Source organism: Scatophagus argus, chromosome 4, assembly GCF_020382885.2.
Source record: "Scatophagus argus isolate fScaArg1 chromosome 4, fScaArg1.pri, whole genome shotgun sequence".
Classification (NCBI taxonomy): Eukaryota; Metazoa; Chordata; class Actinopteri; family Scatophagidae; genus Scatophagus; species Scatophagus argus.
In genome coordinates this window covers 17,220,003-17,242,733 of record NC_058496.1, presented here as the reverse complement: position 1 = coordinate 17,242,733, position 22,731 = coordinate 17,220,003, and the positions used below count along the sequence as shown (strand labels likewise).

The following is a 22,731-nucleotide window of genomic DNA, read 5'->3' as shown; positions in this document are numbered from 1 at the left end:
TGAAGCTCTCTCAAAGGCAGCAAACCCACACAACACAGATTCACAGCAGATCAAGGGGAATTAAAATGCACATCATGAATATCTTTTGATATGATGTGCATCAGCTCTCATTACCTTGACACAGCTTTGCATTTTACTCAGTTATTAAATTTGAATCAGATTGCAGAATCTGGTTCAAATTCCCAGGTCCTAACTCTCTAAGATAGCTCCTCTTCAACAGCTTTTAGATCAGAGCTGCAGCTACATCACTAACCTGAACTTTTGGATGGCCTTTCACTGCTTGCTCAAATCAGACCTCTGAGGTTGAAGGCTCTTGCGTCAGAGCCTGTGTCAGCCGGCAATTACAGAGTCTGCTTAAACATGATCACAGAGCCCAGACAGACAGGCATGCGCACGCACACACACTCACACACACACACTCACAAGCGAGCTTAGTACGATAATTCCTTTTTGGAATCTCGTCTTCCATGTGTTTCCATCAGGACCACCTACGCTCAGTAAATAATAAACACCCCTTAGCTGTCACGGCTTGCACCGTCTGTTGTAACACTGAACACTCCTGCAGTGACAATTTTGTAATCCGTCAGTAAACTCACAGGGTTTTTACACAACAACAACTAAAAGGTGTTGAAAAAAAAACCCATCTGCCTTGGCCATAAAACAAGATAAAACAAAAACATAGATAAGAACTTTTTTTTCAACCACTAAACGGAAACTGATGCAAAATACAGGAAACTACTACACTTCCTCCATGTTCCAAGAAAGACAATGTGATCAGTACAAAAGTCACAAGTTAGCTGAGATGCTCTACAGTCGTGTTCAGACGTTGAATAGCGACACTAGAACGGCATACTTTCACCACCTTATCCACAGCAGGTGTTTTACCTCAGTGGCCTCAGCTGTAAAAGTGTCATATGTGTGTACTTTAAGCTAATGCTACACGGCTATTTTGGTCAGTAGTGACGACAGCCTTTAGCCTGGATAGTGTGGTGCTGTGGCAAGTTACTTTGATCTTGTTCTTATTGACATTTGTCACAGTGACAAGAAAATCCAATAAATAACTAATTTTTGTTCCGATCTCTGGATCTGTGGACACAATGTTTGGGTAGAAAATTTTATTGTGTGCTTGACTTTGAGAACAGCGTAGGGACTCTCCTCACTGTTTGAACAGTGATAAGAGAGTGTCTACATGTGCAAAGAGCCAGCTGCAGGGTATTTATCAGTAGGACAAAGGGCTAACCAAGGGAACATGCAGGAGTAGGATGACACAATAAAAGAACTGATAAAAACATGTCGTGAAGCCATTATGGCTTTTACATTTGACATTTAGAGAAGCCTGCTATCACATTAGAGTGTGGGTTAATAAAAATAGAATACGAACGTCCTATTTTCCAAACAGCTACAAAGATTATGAAGAACAAATGATCACATCTAGTTGTCTGAATGTGAAATATGCCTGAAATTGTCTTACTTTAAAGTTGATTTCACTACAGCTCAGCTTTTTTATGTAATGCTTAAGAGATCCAGCTTTTGGTTACACAACTTTTCACCGCTAAGCAAACATTTCTTCTCCGTTTCTTTCCACGCAGCCAAATTCACTTTCATAACTACACAAGCATGGAGAAGCCTGTTGCTGGTAAGCAGTAGAGTAAATATTGAATTTTCCTGTGGGCAGCTCTACTGTTGTGCTGTTGATATGATGTGGCAGAAAAGAACGCAAACTTTTAAGATCTGGACACCCACATGACTTCATCCTGCCTGAATGAAGCAGAAAACGGTGTGTTCTCTAAAGTTTAAATAAACATATTTTCTGGTACGTCATGGTACAAGAGAAACGATTCCAGCAGATGTTCTTACTTCTGACTGCTTGCAATGTTGGCAACTTTAACCTTGTTCCAGTTCTATGTATATATATATATAAAGTTTACAAAAACGATACAGCAATGCCTACAAATACCTAAAGTCCTTTAAAATGCAAGTTAATTTCTAAACTCATGTTGTCTTTGTCCTTTTGATTTCTTCACCAGCCCAATTTATGTTTAGTTTGTGTAGTTCCTCTTTACTGAACAGTATTTTCTGTCTCTTCATAGTGATTTTCACAGGTACTGTTATACTGAGTTCTGCTTTTAGATTAGTAAAAGAACCACAGGAGATTGATTGTGTTTCTCCTGGACTCTTCTCATTCTACTTAAAAACATGTACACTTTTAAGACATCTAAACACAATCATATTTAGTGAGCAGACTTCAGATTCTGGACTCCACAGCAGCTCAGCTTCAGACATATAGCACATCTGGAAACACACACTACTGTGCCACCAGCAGACCAGCTTTGCAATAGCAGCTGTTTTTTTTTTTGTTTTAAACAAAATCCTCCCACACAGCTGACTCAGTGTCCACCGCGTTTTGGTTTCTTGCATCATTCACATGTTGGCCTTTGCTGCAGGAAGCACATGATAACGTGATAGCAAAGATCCACAAGTAGTAACAGAGAATTTCTAAATAATACTTCAGCAATTCAGTTTGTACTTCCATTAAGGTGGGGGACTTGTGATACACTCATTCAAAGAAAAAAACCGTGAAAACCAAGGCAGCAGGCTTTTAACCCATGAGTCACACCCTAAGAAGCACTCGACTTCCCAAAATTCAACTTGATAGCATCTTTCATTAGACCCCTGGTGCCTGATGAATGCTCACGTCTTTTGAACTTAATGTTCAAAAGTCCAAACCAAAACTGAGATTAATCTGATCATATCATGACAACATCAGACCATGATGAGTGAACTCAGTTTCATATGTAAAAATGGCTGAGTTTCCCTTTAATGTGTGACAAATCAGCTGTATTTCATCCATTTAGAGGCTTATAACATAACACATAACCAAATCGAGAGATTATAATGCACATCCTTGAGCTTTTGGGTCCTAACTTGAGTAATCATAAGCCTCATGACTCATTAAACATCTGACTTTTTGGAACAGAAGCCTTTTTTTTTTGACCACAGCTTCTATTTACACCAGCTAACTCATACTTTTCCAACTAAGACTCCTTTTCTGTTTCAAACCCATTTCATATTTCCCTTATGTGCATAAGTATACTGGTATTAATTCCACTGACTTGCAGCTATTTAATATTAGCTAATTCTGTTTAGTATATTCCACTTTGCACCCTGAGGCTCTAAAACCTTACAGAGTGGTTCATATGAAAGAATACTTGTTCACCTCAGTTGTCTTCTGCCGCCCTGCACCCCTACACCACCCTCTGCCCAGGGCTAAGATCCGAGTGTGGGGGTGGGCTTTGCTCAGCCCTCAGACTGTGTGGCATTCCAGAAATGAGTGCTAGTTCACTGATGAAGCCGCTCTCATTCCCACCCCTCCTATTCCAGGCAAGACACTTTCCCCTTTCACTCTGCTCCAACACACTGGCAAAAGGTCAGCTTCTTTTAATCATGCTTGATACGTAACATATTTACAAATATCTACCACATTATTCAGTGACAATGCATGATTTCAGTAATATTTGTTTTCAGTTTCTCCAAAAGGCAATGAAAAGTGAGTTCATCTTACCAACATGTTGAAAACAGGCAGAGCTGAGCGTCATCCCCCTTTTTTTAAAATTTTTATTTAAAGGTCACTGTGAATGTTTGGCTGGGCTCAACAGCACAATGACGTGGTGACACATTATATTGTTTCTTCAATATCATATTGGATTATTTGTGTCATCTGTTTCTTGTATCTCAGCAGAAACCTGATGTATTTCAAATAGGGGACTGTTATATTTTCATGTAAATGAATGTGTTACTTCTCTCTACAGACACGTAATACTGTGTGTGATAGTGATTCAACCAAACCATTTTGGCTTTTGCAACACATTTGCTGGTCCAAACATTGAGTCAAGTAGGTCTTTCTAGGAAGATAAATAGATAGATAGATACTTTATTGATTCCGAGGGAAATTCAAGCATCCAGTAGCCCATTACAGCAGTGTAGGTTAGTCAAAAGTAAACAAATGAGCTAACAAACTAACTGTTAGCAGGAGAGATTTCGATAAAATAGATTTTGATTGTTCACAAAAATAGGAAGGGGTGGGATTTACAATGAATTTCGCACTTGGTAACATATAAAGTGTGTTTTTTTTTTACATAAAGAAAAGAAAAACTGAGTAGGAAGCGTGAGTAGTGCCTTAACCGAAAGAAGAGTGCTACATACAGAAACCTCTGTACGTGTTAGAATTACAGCACACTCACATCAATGAAGACTAGTTACTATTTGTAACCACTGACTAAAGATTCACTTGATAAAGTGAAGAACTAAAAGGTATGCACCAGTCCCACTTCCTGCTTCTGCCTTACTGTGTGCGCCAGTATGTCTGTGTTGTTCCCTACCTGTTCACCTGTGATCATGTGCTTGTTAGGACAGAACCTTCAATTTTATGATAAAATTATTACATCTTCTAACTTTATTTTTGCTTGTTTTCTTTTTTGAATTGTTACTTATTTTTGACAAAATGATTTGTGTCAAGCAGACATTTTCTCTGCTGTTGGTTGTGTGGTGCGTGTACTTGTCCATGCCTGTAACCTTGTTCCAGGTCTTGATGAGTGATTTTCACCTGGTGTTTGAGGAGCACGGTGGTATCGAGGGGGCAGAGTGACCCTTGAATGCAGCCAGGCATCATACTCCTCCCTGGACATCTGCACCACATGCTCTGTAGCAATCTGTCAGAGAAGAATAGCGGTGGAGGAGGGATAGGTCGAGATATACACAGACAGAGAGACAGAGGGAACGGTAAGCATGTTATTTTATAAATACAAAAGTAAGATACAGGCTAAAACAAAACCATACAACTGAAACTAACGATCAGATAGGCATTCATGTAAAAGATCATGGACAGAACCTGTTTTGTTGATGAAAGGAGAGCAACTCTTTCTTTGTAAAAGAAAAACCTCCTGGCAGCCAAACCAAATCATACTTATTATACTCCCCAAACACACTCTCATACAACAGCAATCCCTGACATCCCCCATCCCCAGCCCACTCTGATGTCCTGCTGCTGAGCCAGAAATGGAAACCAGAGCAAGTCATCGGCAGTCTGTTTGGTTCCATTCAGAGTGTAAGAGAGGGATGTAGTGACCGACCATCCCCATTGACCCTCTGAATCAGTGAGCAAACTTTACTGTCCTCTGATGTCGATTATCAGCCGGCTTCCTGTCATTACACCTTCAACTATCTGCTCTGGAGTCTGGGAAGGATGTATTGCCCCTCATTTCCAACTGACAGGGGTGTGTTCAGAGAGTCTGGAGTCTGTCAGCCTTGAAGTGCAGGTCCTCCCTAATTGATAGTTTGCTGGATGTGACTGAAAGTTTACTGTCTGGCTTAAGGTTTTGGGGAGGATCACAAAAGGGAAATAAAATCCCACAATCAAACCTCAATCATCATTCACATTATTAGAACATATCAAATTTGAAAATTCACATTCAAATTTGCCCACATGCTGGTTGTAACTGTCATTAAATTATCATTTGTTGCAGCATTTCCTCAGTGTGTGCCAGTTTTCAGCAACTTTCTTTGTGAAATCTGGTATGATTGTTTCATGTACCTGGATGGCCACACACAGCTCAGGCAAACAGAGTTCCCATGGCTCCAGACCCCCCAGCACCTTCAGGAAGAGCTGAGGTCGCACCCTGAGCGTCTGCTGCTCTGCGAAACCCCTCAGCTTCTCCAGAACCCGGCTCACCGCTTGCTCCCTGCACACCTCTTCAGGCAGGCTGCTCAGCAGAGTGGACAACCTGGAACAAAATCACAGAACAAACCAGCGCGGGTGTCAGGTCCACTGATTACAACATGCTATAACAACACATAAGAATATGCTGTTCATTAGTTCTAGTGCTAGCATATGCCACATGTGCATGCAGTTCCACACATGCCTTCACACACCAACTTGACACCCAATAGACCCCCTCATCTGCCAGACTTGACATTCCACAATAGATAATGTCTTTAACAGGCTGCATACCACATATTGTTGCTGTTCTTGTATTTATTGTTGTTGTTTGGAGTTTTTGTCTCCTGAGACATGCAGGTCACATGATGAGGAAGGCCATAGGGGTCGGCCATGTGAAACATGGCTCGGTACCTCTGAACACCGCTGTTCCATCTCTCCCTGTAAAGGAGAAGAAAACTGAATGAAAGAGAAGGAACTGGAGGAACCTGTAAGAGTTCACATTATCTTAAACTCAGCAGATGGTTTACACTGGACCGGCACACCGGCTGTATTTGACTTATATTTAAATATGTATTCAGCACGCTGACTAATATAACAGCAAACATTACTCCTCTGAAGGGTGTTAAACTAAAGAGGTGGGTTAGAGCCTTTAACACGATAAAACATGATAAGATGACTTCAGTCAACACATGTTTAAACTCTTAGAACAAAACACCTAAATCGCAGTCATACATTCCACTGAAAACACTCAGGAATTTAAACATCATCACTTAGGACAAAGCCAGGTTAGCTTTTCCCCTGTTTCCAGTCTTCCTTCTAAGATAATAGGCTGCTAGCTAACTTCATATTTAGCATTATAGACATGAGGGTGATGTCAGTCTTCTCAGCAAGGACAAGACTTATCACTCAAGAGCCTGATAATCCATTCATCCCTTGAAGGTTTTTGGTGAAAAAAACAAAACAAAACAAATGATTTAGAACAATGATGCATTTGAGATATGCAGCATTTGCTGGCAGGTAACCATTATGCTGACACTTCAGTGATAGTCTGAGTAAACCAGAAAGGAATTATTCTGAGGAGTTTGTTGGGATTGGATGTTTGCCATACCTGGCTTTGAGCTCAAGAACATCGACATAGCTCTGAGCAATCTCCTCAACCCTTTTGTCGAAGGCAGCTTTCATCTCCCGCAGCATGGTGGCTTTGCTGTTGATTAGATGGCTGATGTCTAACGGGTGCTTGAGATGACAGCTGGATGTAGAAAACAGAAACATACTGTTGTGTTATTACAGGTAGATTTATAGTCATGGCAATACTGTATCCCTGACAAAATCTAAAACTACTCATGTTCCCATTGCACTACTGTCATTTGCACTACTCTGTCAGTCATTTGCACTACTGTATATACTGTTCACACTGATGTTTATATCTTCTACTGTTTTTTATATTGTATAGCGTTGTTTATATTTATAATTATTTTGTTAGGTAATTGGGCTTATACCGGGACCGGGGAAACTAATGTCGTTCCACTCATGTCCTATGTGTGTGAAATGACAACAAAGCTCCTTGAATCCTTGAATCCTTGAAAATGCTTATTGTATACAAAACGCAACAAAGAATAAGGTTAAAGTGCTTACTCTCACCGTATGAATTAAAGTTCTTTTTGATCAAAGCATAGCCCCCATTTTTTGTGGATCAGATTTTATGGAAAAAATCTAAATAAACTTACATAAATAGATCAGTTTAACATCAGATTATTTAATGACAAATTCTTTGCAGTTACTAGTTTTCTAAATCCAAGACATACAGAGCTCAGCAGATACTTGATGCTCTACCTTTGGTGTCTTTGTGTGCGTTCTGCTCAGTTCTTCAAGTGCCATTTCTTGTCTATATATTTATATTGTGTTAGTGGCAGTTGATATCTGCGCAACTGAAATAATCTACATTGCATATGTTCTATCAATACCATATCTGTCAGGCCTGTACTGTTTCTTCTTTCTTTAGGCTTTCAGTCTGTATTGCAACATGCACAGCTGAACTGAGGTCAAGTGTTTGACTTGCCAAGTCAAGAACATTGCACTCTTTGTGTGTACCTAAAACTGACTGGTTACTTCGTCTGTGTTTTGAGGATTGCCATTTTGCTACACTGTGCTAAAACCACGGGACGATATATTAAAAAGGCTGTGACTGTGACACTGTTATGCCAGTATGGATGTGAACGTGTTGGGACACATTTCAAACTGAAAACCAGCAATTTAAGCTAATATTTACTGTTTAAATAAAAGCCAAGCTGGAGTCAATCCAACGTGAAAATGTGCCAGTTTGGCTCAAAAGTTGCAGATTAGAGTCTTTTGGGAGTTTGGTTGTCCATCTTCTGGTGTAAAGGCTGTGGAATCAGCTGCTGTCAAACTGGAAGGACAGTTACAACTAGTAAAACCTGTTTACAGAAGAGACTGTTAAAACAGGGATAGGTTTAATGGGGTTTGATGTGTCATGCCGTTTAAAACTAAGACTGGATGCTACAGTGCGTCTCCTCAGATATTTCTGTCAGATACAGAATAAACTCTGGGACCCTTTTCCCAAAATCACATTAAGACCAAAATAAGCTTAGTCCCATTTGTAAGTATACGTGCTGACGTCAAACAGCCCTTGACATGCCTCTGTCAAATGGGACCCATGTTTAGTTGCTTTTCGGTGAACTGATTCTAATGCAGCCGTTTTTTCTTATGACATGTTTTATGATGAATGCAGTGTTTTATAATTAGATTTATTGTGCTGTTAATGAAATCGTAGCAGTAACAGCCACAAAACTTTAAAAATCAATAAAAGTTTTTGAAAATCAGTAGTGTCACAACATCAAAAATAACAAAACTGAAACTGTATCAACCTCTCACACTCTGATTTTTATGTATATGTGTATGCTTGGTTTCTGTGTTTATATTTGTTTTTAGCTCCACGAAGAAAACCTTCTGGAAACCAAAGTAATGCCAATATATTTACTTTTTTCCATGTATCTACTGACTAAGAAAAGCTGACATATGTAATCAGAATCATGTTGTTATTAACAGCCAGGGTAAGATAGAAAGGATCAATGAAATGCCCCTGGTAACATTTTACAACATGCCCTTCTGTTCCCTTATTCACAACACAATTTCTGCTGAGGCTTTACAGCAAATTCCTGACATAACCTTTCAGATCAGTGCCTTTCAAACTGTGAATAGGCCCGACGAGGAAGGAATATGACGGAGACTGAAAATAGAAACACAAACTAAAGGGTTGTCACTGCAGAGCACATGCGAAGAGTACAGGTTGAGCTGCCACTATAGCTTTCTTTACCCTGCTCGTCTTGTCATTACACTATCAATCGAAGATCACATGAATGTTGCCCTGCTCAAGACAACATGGACTTTTGTTCACTTTACAGTGCGCTGCTGACCTAGAAAATAAAGTCACTATGGCAGTTGCAATTATTACAAGTGCCAAAACCATAAAGGGAGCAGAGCCCTGAGAAATAACAGCAGCTAAGGTAGATTTATGACAGAAGGTTGGTAATTAAACTGGGCTGTAATCCATATTTATCTCACAGGCTGCTAAAATTCAAGTCATGAGAGGGAGGGGTTACTGGAATCTAGTAGCCGGACTTACCTGTCTGCTAAGCTGCCAGTTTGCATGCCTTGGCTTTCTTTCTTGACTTTCTGGTGCACATCTGAGACTGTGCAAAGACCTACAGATAGAAAGAAAAAAACTTTTTTTTCCATTTCACCTTGTCTCTTGCGTCGGTGCATATTATTTTAGAGCTGCATATCTAGCTCCGATTTTACACAACAGAAGACATCAAGTTTAAGGGAAGCTGCGTTTCTGGGCTAGGAATGACACCGAGTCAGGTTTATACACTATGATTCAGAAATAATGTAGTTGCTTACTGAGGCTCATCACTTCATCAATGCTCTCCCTCCACAGGGAGCATTTTTGTGCTATTCAAATGCAATTCCACACTATTAAATCCCACTGCAACCTACTGTGTACTACCCAAAAGTAAAAAAAGTCTTTAAACTTTGCATTTTTGGACACCTTTACCACATTAAACCTACAATAATCCTTCAATTTAAAAATCCCTTCAGTTGAGGTGAAGCAGACACTGTTTTCATTTATAATCTCAAAGCTCCCCCTGGTGTTAACATGTTGTTACTGCACTATGAAATTAAATGAGAAAAGTTTGCCTGAATGTGCAGTTCCACTGGAGTAACAGCAAGTAGCTTAGACATAGATGTCACACACAGTGCTGACAGAATAAATCTTCATGAAGCTTCCAGAGAGCATAAAGCATTCATTTGAATGTTAAATACCAGCCTAAATGATTCTACTTCTCTATGAGCTGTGACAAAATTAATCACAGTGTGGCAAATCAGGCAGATGAGGCGCTTATTAAAATGTATAGCACGATTTCTCATGAGGAATAGCTATAAAAACCTGCAGCCAAAACTGTAATAGCCAATAACTTTTGCAAATTGTCTGGCTTTAGATTGAATAAATAGACTTCTTATTTTAATTATCCCAAATGAATGCGGCGGATTAACAATCTGCTGCTGAAAAAACTACTGGGGGAGACATTGAAATGCAAAGATAAACCTCCTAATTATTCAAAGTTTTACAGTTCCTTTTTTCATCAAAGACTTTGAAAAACTACTCTTTTTTTCTCAAAGTAAAGAGCTCCTCTTTCAACTTCATTTACCAGGCAAAACAATGTAGTGTGGGCAGAGCTGCACATCTCCAGTGGCCAATTTCTGGATTTGAGACATAACTCTGGGGATTAGCCTGAACAGCAGTTAATTGCTTTAAACCAATGACGCTGAATTAATCCTTTGATTTTTGGACTCCTTTTATGATTAGGGAGCGAGCGTGGGGAGGAGGGGGGGCATGAAAAAAAAGTGAGAAACAGAGAGCAATGGAGAGGAAAAAAGAGAAACAACAACCTGACAGTGACTCAGGCAGCGACAGCAAGCTGAACAGTCTTTCATCGGGAGGTAATGATATGAAACCTGTAATCTACAGGAGGCAAGGGTGGTGGCACAGATCAGATGACTAATTACACTGTGCTCTGAAGCCTGAAGCAGTGCACTCTGGGAGGCAGCGCAGGGCATAGGAGGGCTGAGTCCTGACACAAAGGCTCTGATCACCCAGTTGATTGGTGTATCGAACAGACCCAACTCTTATTTTGGGTTCCATTCCAGACTCAGCAGGTGGTGGGTAAGTGTGTGTGCGTGTGTGTGTGTGTGTGTGCATGTGTGTGCGTGTGTGTGTGCATGTGCGCGCGCACACTCATGAGGTTGGACAGGGAATTCAGGTGCCACCATGATTTTCTGTTTTCTGCAAAGCTGTCTCTAGGGATTAAGTGACTTTTTAAAGCTTTGCGATCATAAGTTCATGACAAACACCTGTTTCTATGACAACAGAGCTCAGTTTTCTCTTCCTGTGTGTGTTCCTGTGAACATTTTTTTCTATCTTCACAGTGAGGGTGGTTTTGTGAAAAGAGAATGTTTTGGCTGGTTCCTTTGTTGCTCTCAGTCTAGTTTAGACTGACTGGGTGGGTGTAAGGTTGAGTTTAGGTTAATTCTGCTTTAAAATAACAGCAATAATAATAATAATAATGTTTTTGGCATGACACGTCGATGTACTTGTTCCTTCATTCCTGAATGTTGTCTTTTTTCATTTCACAACAAGGAAAGGGTCCTAATTTGCAGATTAACTGAAAGGTTTTTTTAAAAAAACAGCATGAGATGTCACAACTCTTGAGCTCTGAACTTCCTTCACAAATTTTTAAAAAATTTCTGTTGCCTTTGTTTTATAAATCCTCCATCCATATCCATACTTGTAGTCTAATTTTGACAGTTCTGTTACTCTTTGAAATGCCTTTGTGATTTTCTTAATTTGATGGTACTGTTTATATGAGCTTGGTTTGTCAGCCAGCTCACACTTACCCTCTGAGGGGGGCCATTCTGTCTTTTCTGCTGCTCCCGGAGACTCTGTGTTCTCCTCAGCGGCTGGGACCAGAGAGGACACGCTGCTGCTCACAGTGGTGGAGGTGAGGGCTGACAGGGAGGCCACAGTTGTGGAAGAAGACTTTCTGTGGGTGTGGAGGCCAGCAGATGAGCTGCGAGGGCGCCTGGGATGCGCTCTCCGAGGCTTATGGAGGTGAAAGGGGAAGAAGATAAAAGGTTCACTCATAAAAAACAGACTGTGTTTACATTATCACCTACACACAGGGTTTACACACCTTTGTTTGTTGAGGTCTCAAGTGCAACAGACTTTAGACTTTCAACCCATAGGGGTCAGTACGACAAAGCTTTTCTCCTTTAACTCTAACTGATAATCCAATCCCAATCTTTAAACTGCCTCCTATTTCTATTATTAAAGACAATTCCACTCTTAAATAACATTATGACATAAGATAAGTTCATGTCCTGTTACATACATTTTTTGTGAGTTTTACACTCTGTGCCAGAGGAAGGATTATTTTTATTATTATTATTATTTTTTATAGTTAGAAAATATTGTTGCAATTTATGGTTCTGGTGTGCCCATTTTAACACAACCTGCATCAGTTCCTATACCTCCCAGGCTGTCTTTTGAAACCCCCTTGTGAGAATGAGCATGAACCTGCTGCTTTCAGTCCAGTGTCGATGTTTGCGTGGTTATAGGTAACCACACAAACATGTCAGAAACGGTTACCACACCCCATACTCAGAACACAACATCTCTAATGGCAGTATTGCATTGCCACACATTAAGGCTACTGTCAACAGAGAATCCAGTAAGCTTCAAATGCCGCTTTTCTCACCAACACAGGAGACAGACTGTTGGTATTAGTTCTGTAGGACTGACCAAAATCTGGCTGTAACTACTATAAGATGCTTTAGATCTTTGAAAGATTTGTTTTTAGCATCGAGCTCCATTTATGCCAAGCGAGAAATATCTCAGCGTGATGTCTAGCCATCTGTCTCTGGCCAGTTATTCACAGGGAAAAGTAAAGCAGACAAGACAACAAGCAACGGCAAAAGTAGAAATGTTGAAACATTCCTATAATGAGAGCTGGGTTTTAATGAGAATCTGTTTTCCTTATCACCTAAAGCACCATCTCATTTTTTTTATCAGCTCTTTGTGGAGAAGTTTGATCCTTATAAGTGCAGAAATATGTCAACACACACACACACACACACACATATGCGCACCCGGCAAGCTGACAGGCAACAGCTTGGCACATAGACATAGGTAGGCCCATCTCTCAACTCAGGACGACATATGATGAAGAGAAAGGAGCCAGACACATCTCTCTCTCTCTCTCCTTCCTCTCTCCTCTATGCCCTTCCCTCTCTCCTGCCTGTCTGTCAGAGAAGACCTGGGCCTTAAGTGTGTGTGACGCTCCCATCAGCCTAATTATCAGGGTAGGAAGGAAGCACGACACTTCAGCAACAGCTCTCCAAATGTCCTCTACTGCCACACACTGTCGTCCCCCAGGGAGTGTGTGTGTGTCTGTGTGTATGAAGGTGCTTTCTGCTTACTGAGAGAGTCTGTGGGTGTATGCATGCATGCATACATGTTTGATTGTTTAAGTAAGCGTGCCTGTGCATCAAGATATACGGTTTAGAGTCTATTAAATGTAGTGCTCTAACATGAGTGAGTAAATGCACCTGACATTTCCTTTTTCTTGTTTGTGTGTCTGTGTTTGTGTGCGTGTGCACCTGTGAATGTAGGTGTCACAGTGCAGGATTTCTCTCTTTGTGTAGAGCATGGCGGGCAGAGGACTTTAAAAGATAAGCTCTGGAATAAGTGGTCAGGAGCAATAGAAGAGAAGAACAAAGCCTTTAATCTCATTGAACGGTTGAACCATTTCATTTAAAGAGTAAATTAACATAGTAGGCCTTAAAATCTTTCTAGAAATAAATTCTGGAAATGTCCAAGCTTACGGTGAATGTCTAGCAGCCATTATTAGAGCAAAAAAAGAAACTTAGGTCAAAATAAGGTCAAAGCCTTGTATAAGACTGGCAAGTCTATGGCCAGTGTAGATTTGTTACAGGGTTCAGTGTGTGTGTGTGTGTGTGTGTCTAGTGGGTATTTCCAAACGCAGAACGACATACCTGTGTACCTGTGTTCACGGTAATGAAGAAAATGTGTTTTAATAGTTTTTGGATAACAATGGCACAGAGGAATAAGAGAAATCAGGCTTTTGCTACGCAGACAGTTTTTTATATTACTTTTGCACATGTCAGTTCTTTGTTGGTTTTGATCTGTTCATGTGAATCGATGACAGTAGGGAAAACACAACTGGAACTTAGTGTCCTTGGCAGCCCCACACCAAAAGTACACAAATGTATGGAAACAGGGCCATCCACGTACTTTTGGTAACGTCTTTTAAGTATAAATAAACAAAATATACAAATAACAATCAAAATGAAAGGAGTGAATAAGAGTGAAGGATACCTTTGTTGAAACAAACTGCTCCCATTTGTTCTCGATGGCTCTCTCTTTTTTCAGCGTCTTTATCGTGGTCCTGCCTCGGCCAGGGTCTCTGCCAATGGAAAATAATAGTCGCTGCTGTGATACATTCATCACTCTGGTGACCTTCTGCGACTCACCATGAGCTGAAACCGCCCTTCGAGGCAGAGACAGCTCGAGAGTCGCTCCAGCCATTATCAAAATCATAATTCATTTTAGCGTAAAAACTGTGCTGTGTTTTAGATTGATGCCCAATATCAGAGCTGCCCGCCTGGTGGAGGGCCCAGCAGTGTTGTAACCTTGTGATAATGTTTCATTTCATCCTCCCCTTGTCTTCCTGTACAGTAATACCTCAGCTGGATCATTTGGCCCATAAAGCTTAAGACTTTCTGGGAAATTGGATTTGAAGCTGAGCGAAGGCCCTAGAGGCTGTAACATGATGACGTTTGGATACAGGAAAAAAAAATATTCTCTTAGAAGCTCTTTTCCTTCCTTTCCTTCCACTCTTCTTTTTGCTTCTTCTATCAATTATTCAAGCTTAGAGTGGTGTGCAATAATATTCCTGTACATTCCACAAGGAGCCATTGTGACTGAGCGCCATGTGGTCGCCTTTTAACTTTATGAATTCATCCATTTTCACAGTCCAAGTTTCCTCTCATACTTGGAAGAGAGGCCATAAACATCATCAAAGATACAGATCGAGGCAAGAAAAAAAGAGGAGGGAACCATAGAAAGAATAAGCCTTGAGGAATTAAAGCAGATTACAGATGAGTAATCCTGGTGGTTAAACATGAGTTTAAGCACCACTGAACTTTCTCTTCATTTCCTCACTCCAGACTCCCGTGGTGGGTCAATATCACCTGGAGGGGTGGGGGGGTCGCAAAGATGGAAGAATGCAATCTCCTTGCTAAGCCTGGACCCCCTCTAGGGTGTTGGACTTTATATTTCATCCAGCACTGTCAGCTTACGCCTGCGGCTCCCGATCACCACCACCCTTCATCACCGGCTCTTGACAGTACAGATTCAACGTCTCTTCAGGTGGCTTGCTTAAAAATAGTGTGGATTTGACAGGAGTTACTCATCGGTCAGCGTGTAGAGGTCAGCACCATAATGAGCCAGTCGCTGATGGACATGTCACTCATGCTGCTATGTCTTAGCCTCTGGACTGGGTCCTAAGCAGTGGAATCACTCTTTAATAAGTGACAGCTAATGTATTATGTATGGAGCTTTATGAGAATATGAGTTAGGATGTCATGGTCCAATCACTCTATGTGCTGTAGTGTCTCATTGCTCAATGTGAATGCACCATTGTTCTGTCAAATAATTGAAGGATTATTATTCATATACATGTAAGTTACAAGGCCAGGTTTTAACAAATGTGCACATTCGAGAAATATTCAGCGAAAAACATTTCAGATGCACCGCTGTGGCCTTAAGCTGAAATGTGACAAAGATAAACTGTCTCACAACAGGCGCATTAGAAACATTTTCCACAAGTGTCAATTTAAAAAAAGAAGTTATAATATATTCAGTGAGAGCAAATCAGTCTGCAGGTTTTAACCAGGAGAGTGGGCTGTACAGCTGTCTTTTTAGACAAAGATCTTGCTTGAGGCACCTTTAAAATGCAGCTTGTTATTCATGCATTTACTTTAACTGACCACTAGCCAGTTGTGTGTGAGTGGTAAGAACCTTTGACCCCAGAATAGCTTACCTGGGGTCCCAGCAGGCAGTGAGGGGGCCGACTCTGCTGGAGCGATCCAGAGTCAAGGCCTCCAGCAGCCAATTGAGACAGCATAGCTGGCGGTAGATGACCTTCCTACAAGAGCACACAAAGATGTGAGGTTCAACATCAATGCTGGTTTGTGAAAAAAAAAAAAAAATCAATAAATATGCTTTTGTTATAATTCCAATTCCAAAGAGCAAAAAAAAAAAAACCCATCACAGCAAATCATTTTATGCATCCTACTTCCAGTTACAACTACTTATTTTCATTATAAATAAAGCAAAAGAAAAGCCTTTTTGTACCATCTCCACTTTATCTGCTTATCAAAAAAAGAACCTTCTTAACTTCAAATATGGATGTATCAAAGAACTATAAACATGTGGAAGTTAGGTTCAGCTGGAAAAAAAAAATATCTGTTACAAAATTCATTGCATGAAATTCACCAAATTATGAAACTTGATATCTATAAACTTTTCCCATCCCATTTCATTTAATTTTAAGTGTTCAAGTTTCATGGCGTCCAGCCCTGTGAGTTACTGGTGACCAGTAATCAGCTGGGATAGACTCCAGCCCCCGCCGCGTCCCTGACGGATTAGCGGCATAGAAAATGGATGGACAGTCACCACCAAGGATGCATAGAGAGACGCAAGGAAACCATAAAAGGAGAGAAGGAATAAGAAAAGATGTTTTAAGAGAAATAAGTCTGTTTCTGATGATGACGGCAGCTGATCACAGCTGGATCAGCTGTCAGAGGCTTTTGGTGGAGTTTGTGTCTGCACACGTGCAGTTTGCGAATACAAATAAAGGAACACTGCAGAGCAGAAGTGTTCTTTCTCTGTAGTCTGTTACCTGTTCAACAAACACCTGCATATGAATAACAAACTGCTTTCTGTATTTATGCCATGCACTGTGTCCTGCTCAGAGGCAAAGTAAGCAATTTTACTGGCGGCAGAATGTTTTTTGTATTATGTATTTCCATCTGTATTTTTTGAGATTCCCATATCCATTCATTATTTAATAACCCAGAATTTGATTATGGTGTCTTTTGAATACTGGAAATCATTTATTAGGATAAATGTTTCATGGGAAATTGTAACATATCAAACCTGGCTTGCAGGAATTATCAGCCTCACATGTGACTGATTGGAGATAAGAACAAATTAAGCAATGGTGTAGTGCCCCCTCCAATGGCCAAAACAGCCACTGCAAAACCAATCATACCAAACACCCCTCATTTCCAGTCAAGTCTGGTACTGTAGGTAAAATTAGCGGACGAAAACATCTACACAAGACACTCAGCTCTTCAATACAAATGCAAAACATGTCATGTCTCTAAAAGCTTGGTTACAGTGTCACCTGCAGTCAAGCGGTGTCGTCTGTCACCCTGACACTTTCACGCTCCGAGGCTTTATGACCACGTCCATTCCCATGGTCTCTCCGAACACATCAAACAACACAATATGAGTTCTGCCTCCTTTCTGCCTCACTCGCCCCTGCTCACAAATGTTCCTACCCCAGGTCGCTCCAAGCTCTTTTCATTATCGACCAGGCCATTTGTCTGCGAGGCAGATTGTCTGCTAGATTAGGATCTGTCAGATGTCAGGTAACAGTCTTTGAACAGGGTTGTTATTTTCTAAAGGTCTCACCAGAAAAAAGGGCTGTATTCTGGCAGTGGCAATAAAGCAGTGTCAAAAGAAATGCACGCTGTGGAGGAGGCGATGTATCATAAACACAGGCTATAGGTTTCCCCTCGTAGAACAGTGCAAATACAAATGTAAAACATGGAGGACTTCTGTGTCTATAAAGATGAGTGAGCGGGAAAGAACACCCGAGGACACACTCTTCTATTCAGCATTTATTATCAGTATAGAAATTATTAATAAAGAGTTCATAACATATTGTTATAGACTATGTAATTCATAGTTATGGGAGGCAGACCGATGAGCAAGACTTTTGTTCTTCTAAAAATGTTTGATAAAGTGAATCATTGCTGTTCATAATTGTTCACTTCAGTCAGGTCCTTGTGTGCTTTAACAGCGTCAGACTGAAGTGACAAAAATGTGACATCCCCCCCCCCCCGACTTGACTTTGATTTGAAAGCAAAAACAATCAAGTCTCGCATTTTCACCTGGTAAAATCCGTGCTCATCTAGAATAAATGATAAATAAACTCCATTTTAATGGTCAGAATTTAGAAACTTGAAAAATTTAGTTAAGTTATGTATGGATTTCTGACTTACTGTGACTTGCCTCAAGATACTTTAAAAACATCTTTGCTTCATTATGCATTGGAAAACACTTAAGATGTGGACATGCATCATTTACAAATGTTCATTAGGGGTTTAAATTGTTTCTGAATATGAATTAAAGATATTCTTATAAATTATTTTTACTAGAATATTATAGTGTGTTTGTTGCTTATGTTGTTTATAAAGTCGTAACTAGTCAAAAAAAAACTTTTAATAATTTAACCAATAATGTACACAGAAATAGCCTTAGAAGTTTTACTGTTTACTATAAATCATTTATTAACAAAAACAAAAATTTAAACATGTACAATTCAAAAACCAATATGACGGTATTGAAGACATACCATTACACAGTATATGTGTGTTAAACACATTGTTATTCTGTGCTATTGTGTACCCACCCACCGTGCGTTGCCTCAGAGGAGGAGTTAGAGTTACTGACAAAGCTTTCATAAGGCTCTTAGATCTATTGCAGACTTACAATATAGTGTGTTATAAACAATATTTTTTAATCAAACTGTGGTAACAGAAAGTATCCCTGCACTTTGCTTAAAGGTGATCAGCACAATGAGCTGAATAATCATTAAACAATTTCCAAACTATCTTGTTCAGCTAATTGGTTGATGACCAAGTGTTAACATTTTTATCTTTAGCAGCGTGAATGTATGTGTTTTACGGCTCATTATATTGTTTATGGATTACGTATTGTATATATATCCGATCAGCTGCAACATTAAAACCACCAGCTTAATATTGTGTAGGTCTCCCTTGTGCTGCCAAAACAGCTCGGACCTGTCAGGGGAAGGAACACAGGACCCCTGGGGGTATTATGTGGTCAGGGGCATCGGAGTGTTGGATCCTTTGTGTCCTTTGCATTGAAGGTGAGGCCTCCAGGTGGATCTGGCTTATTCCAGTGCATCCCACAGATTCTCATCAGGTTGGGATCTGGGGAATCTGCAGGCTGTTGTTCTGGTCCCTGAGACATTCCTGAGCTGTTTTCAAAATGTGACGGGGTGGGGATGTGGTGCCAGCCACAAGGGGGGGCGTGCGAACATCCACATGATTGCCAGAACTCAAGATTTCCCCGCAAAACATTGCATTGTAGACAGATGATTAATGTTATTCATGTCACCTGTCAGTGGTTTTCATCCTGCAGCTGATCTGTGTATATGTCTTGTATTACATCTTATATTTGTATGTTCTGCATATATTTTTTTCCAGGGCGTCCTTGAAAATGAAATACTTGGTCTCAATGGCTCCTTCCTGTTTAAATAAAGGCTTGATGATGACGACGATATTAAAATTTGATATCCTACTTACGGGTTGCAGTCCTTTGCTTTGCTATTCAGGTCTCTTATGTCTTAGGATGAAACTCATTGATAAAACGAGGGCAGTGTATACAAATTATCACACCATATAAAAGTTAAATATGTGGGTAAAATAAGCTATCAGCGTGGGTAACAGAAGTGCAAACAAATCTTGGCTCTTCTTCAAAATACTGCTACAACATGTATCTCCAAATGTGAAAGCTAAAATGCCTTGCCATTTAACCATTTCCACACTGCACTTGTCACAACATAATGTGTCTTGCTCTTTTGTTCAAAAGCAAGAACTTGAGGATTGTAGTTAGCATTGCTATCAAATCCTCAATACAAGAACAAAGCTGTGCATAACACAGAGCAGAAACCATTAAATGGTCTTTTAAATCTTTTGTGAGTTGACTGTGTGTGTTTATTGTCAGTCAGCATCTGAGTTTCTAACAAGGCTGATCTGTCAGAGAAAAACTTTTGAAAACTGACACATTTTCCAAAAAGGTTAGCTCAGGTTCACATAGCATCAAAGGAATCAGCCATGTAAAAGAAATACAAAATGAAAGCATGAGGAGCATGTCTTACTGTCAGATGTTTTACATGAAATATTCAGCAATCTGCCTGTTTGCTTTTCTTTGGTTGATGTTTGCCGAGGTGTAGCGATACATCTGTTTGACATGAACCATACGTACTAATACTGACTGACAAAGGATGGTGGAATAAGTGCAGGGATCTCTTAAAATCGAATCCAAATGAAAATTGTTATTCAAACTCACCGTTTGTATTAAGAACATAAAAAAAACTATGTCGTAATTTAAACAAGAAGTAAATAGTGTGGTCATGATTGGAGCAAACAGGAGCAAATATTCATGCTATACCTATGAAATGACTGAAATAAATGAAATAAGAGATACTAACCTCTTAGGCCCGATGTTTAAATGTGTCTTTATTATATGCACTTCCAGAAACAGTTCACTTTGAAGGTCAAAGCCTTATACTTTCTTTTCTGGCTACCTTGAGGACTTTCATGCACGAAGTTATTTGCAGGGAACATAGAACGAACAGCATACTATGTGTAAACAGTTCTACCTAGTGTACAAACAGTGAATACAACAACACTGTATGAGCCTTGTGTATCTGAAGGTTATACACAGAACGTGACAAACTGAAGGACAAAGCAAAGTAGGGTTTTCAGATTTTGTTCACTGGAAGTAACCAGCCTGCTGCTGCTTTCTAGCTGCTGCTCAGGAGGAGGGCACAAAATAACCCTAACTCCATCTCCATCTGTTACACAGCAACAGTTTGGTAGATCAACGTTTTAACAAGAAAACTCAGCTAAACTCTGGGATGTGCATTAAAGTTTGTAATGAGATTTCCTCCAAAACAGTAAGATCAACCACACTCAACAAACAACAACCAAACAGCTTGACTACCTTAACATGCTAATGGTTCTCTTAAAGACTTGAATATTGTTGAAGGAAAAGGTTATAAAGCATAGTCATCTTACCCTGGCGCTTCACTCAGTAGAGGGGAGGTCAGAGAGTGATGTACAGGTGCGAAGTGTCGTGCTGGTTGGCTTTTCTTCCTGTATGGCCTTGCTTTGTTCACACCTGACCAGCTGTTCCCTGCAGGCAGAGGCCAGCTGAATGCAGCACAGATACAATACTGTTAGTGTTTAATAACATGTAAAAATGTCATGTAACATGTCAAGAGTCTTGGTAAAAGACTCTGGTTCTGGTAAAAACAGTGTGAGGTTGTGTGGATGAACAAAAACAGCAGAACCAAAGTTAGAACCAAACCAAATGCTCTGCAGAGTTGAGGGACCAGTAAGTTGGGCATCATCATGGTGCAGCTTTAATTAGTCAAAAGCAAAATAAGTGTATATAGTATACATTATACACTATACACGGCTTGCACACAAGCTAAAAAAACGCGCCAGACAGAGACGGTTCAAGAACGAATCAAGCTGAGCCGACGTGAGCTGCTGCCTCACCCCTCTGAATCGCTGTCTGAGTCAGAAGAGAAACTGGGAGGTCGTGGATGTGTTCTCAGCAGCTCCTCCCTCCTCATCCGCTGCCTCTCCTCTGTCTCCTGCTCCTCCTGCTCTTGTTTCTGCAGGAGGTGGAGGTAGCTCTGGCCCCGTTTAATTGCTGACACCATACGCCTGCAAAGCAGAGAGACAAAAGCAGCAGTTCTAAGTACAGGGGCATCACCAGCACGCTTTAATGATGACGTTCACTTTCCACGCAAATAACAGAAAAGAAGAACAAAACAAAATACACATAAACCACAAATATCAAGCCGCCACATCAATCACTTGTCAGAGACACACAAAAACCATCAAAGCTGATGAATTACAGTAAAAAGTGCTCATGCATCATTACAATGATCTCTCACAATCATACACATGCACACACACACTAGCGCACTGTAAATCACCCAAATCAGAGCACGCGAAAGCGGCAGGCATGCACAAATGGCACCAAACCAGAGCATTATGGGAGAAACGTGTTACGTCTGGCCAGATTAATGACTTAATTATGGCAGTTTAGCTTCCAACCATAACCTTTCCTCAAATACTGTTTGCTTGTTTTTCTCATACTGCATGCGTAATTACCTTTGCATTAATGCTCCAGTGGAAAATTGAAAGGTGAACGCACAGACGTAAGCGTCGAGGTGACTTTGCCAGAAGACTGGCCAAGGTAACACACCCCCGTGTGTCTTAATCATTTCACATGAGTAGTCTGCCTTATTGTGAGCGAGGGAGGCAAAGAAAAGCAGGTCAAAGTGCACGCTGCTACAAACCTCATTATAGTGAGCTGGAATGGAGAGTCAGGGTGACGTACACAATGTCAACTGTATGATCCTTTGTTGCTGGAATTGACTGGGATTCAAAAGAAATATTGCAGGGCTGTGTGCGCTTTACAATGAAATGAAAGCTGTGGTTCAGTCTATATGGATGTTTCTTGTCATGTTGGAGGAAGCTCAGCAGTCATCTGGAGTTCCAATATGACTCTGATTCTGAGATAAGCAAAGCCAATCTTTACAGGATAACATATATCAGGGTTTGGCAACAGTTCAGTATTGTTGTTTATGAGAAACTGAGAGTGCCATCTCTTATTCTGCTTTAAAATATCACGTGGAGTTTGATTGGTGCCTGCAGGTGATGCGACACAAAACGTTGTCATGCTATTAATGACTGGAGATGGTTACTCAAATATCAAATTAAATTGACCTGTTCTG

General features: G+C 40.4%; 1 protein-coding gene across 6 annotated transcripts in view; it reads right to left on the bottom strand.

Moving 5' to 3' along the window:
- Positions 1-22,731, bottom strand: part of LOC124057394 (coiled-coil domain-containing protein 60-like) — a 47,765-nt gene that overhangs the window by 17,154 nt on the left and 7,880 nt on the right. For 2 of the 6 annotated variants that reach the window (XM_046385553.1, XM_046385558.1), the window contains 10 exons: positions 21,482-21,652; positions 20,996-21,130; positions 15,919-16,023; positions 14,193-14,280; positions 11,693-11,897; positions 9,360-9,438; positions 6,825-6,965; positions 6,008-6,154; positions 5,591-5,780; positions 4,604-4,709 (listed from right to left, as the gene is read on the bottom strand). In XM_046385553.1, coding sequence (XP_046241509.1) covers positions 4,604-4,709; positions 5,591-5,780; positions 6,008-6,154; positions 6,825-6,965; positions 9,360-9,438; positions 11,693-11,897; positions 14,193-14,280; positions 15,919-16,023; positions 20,996-21,130; positions 21,482-21,652 — 1,367 coding nt within the window. Of the gene's footprint in view, positions 1-3,231; positions 4,710-5,590; positions 5,781-6,007; positions 6,155-6,824; positions 6,966-9,359; positions 9,439-11,692; positions 11,898-14,192; positions 14,281-15,918; positions 16,024-20,995; positions 21,131-21,481; positions 21,653-22,293; positions 22,588-22,731 lie in introns of those variants that run through there. The other 4 variants (XM_046385557.1, XM_046385554.1, XM_046385556.1 and 1 more) reach the window with 4 other exon arrangements.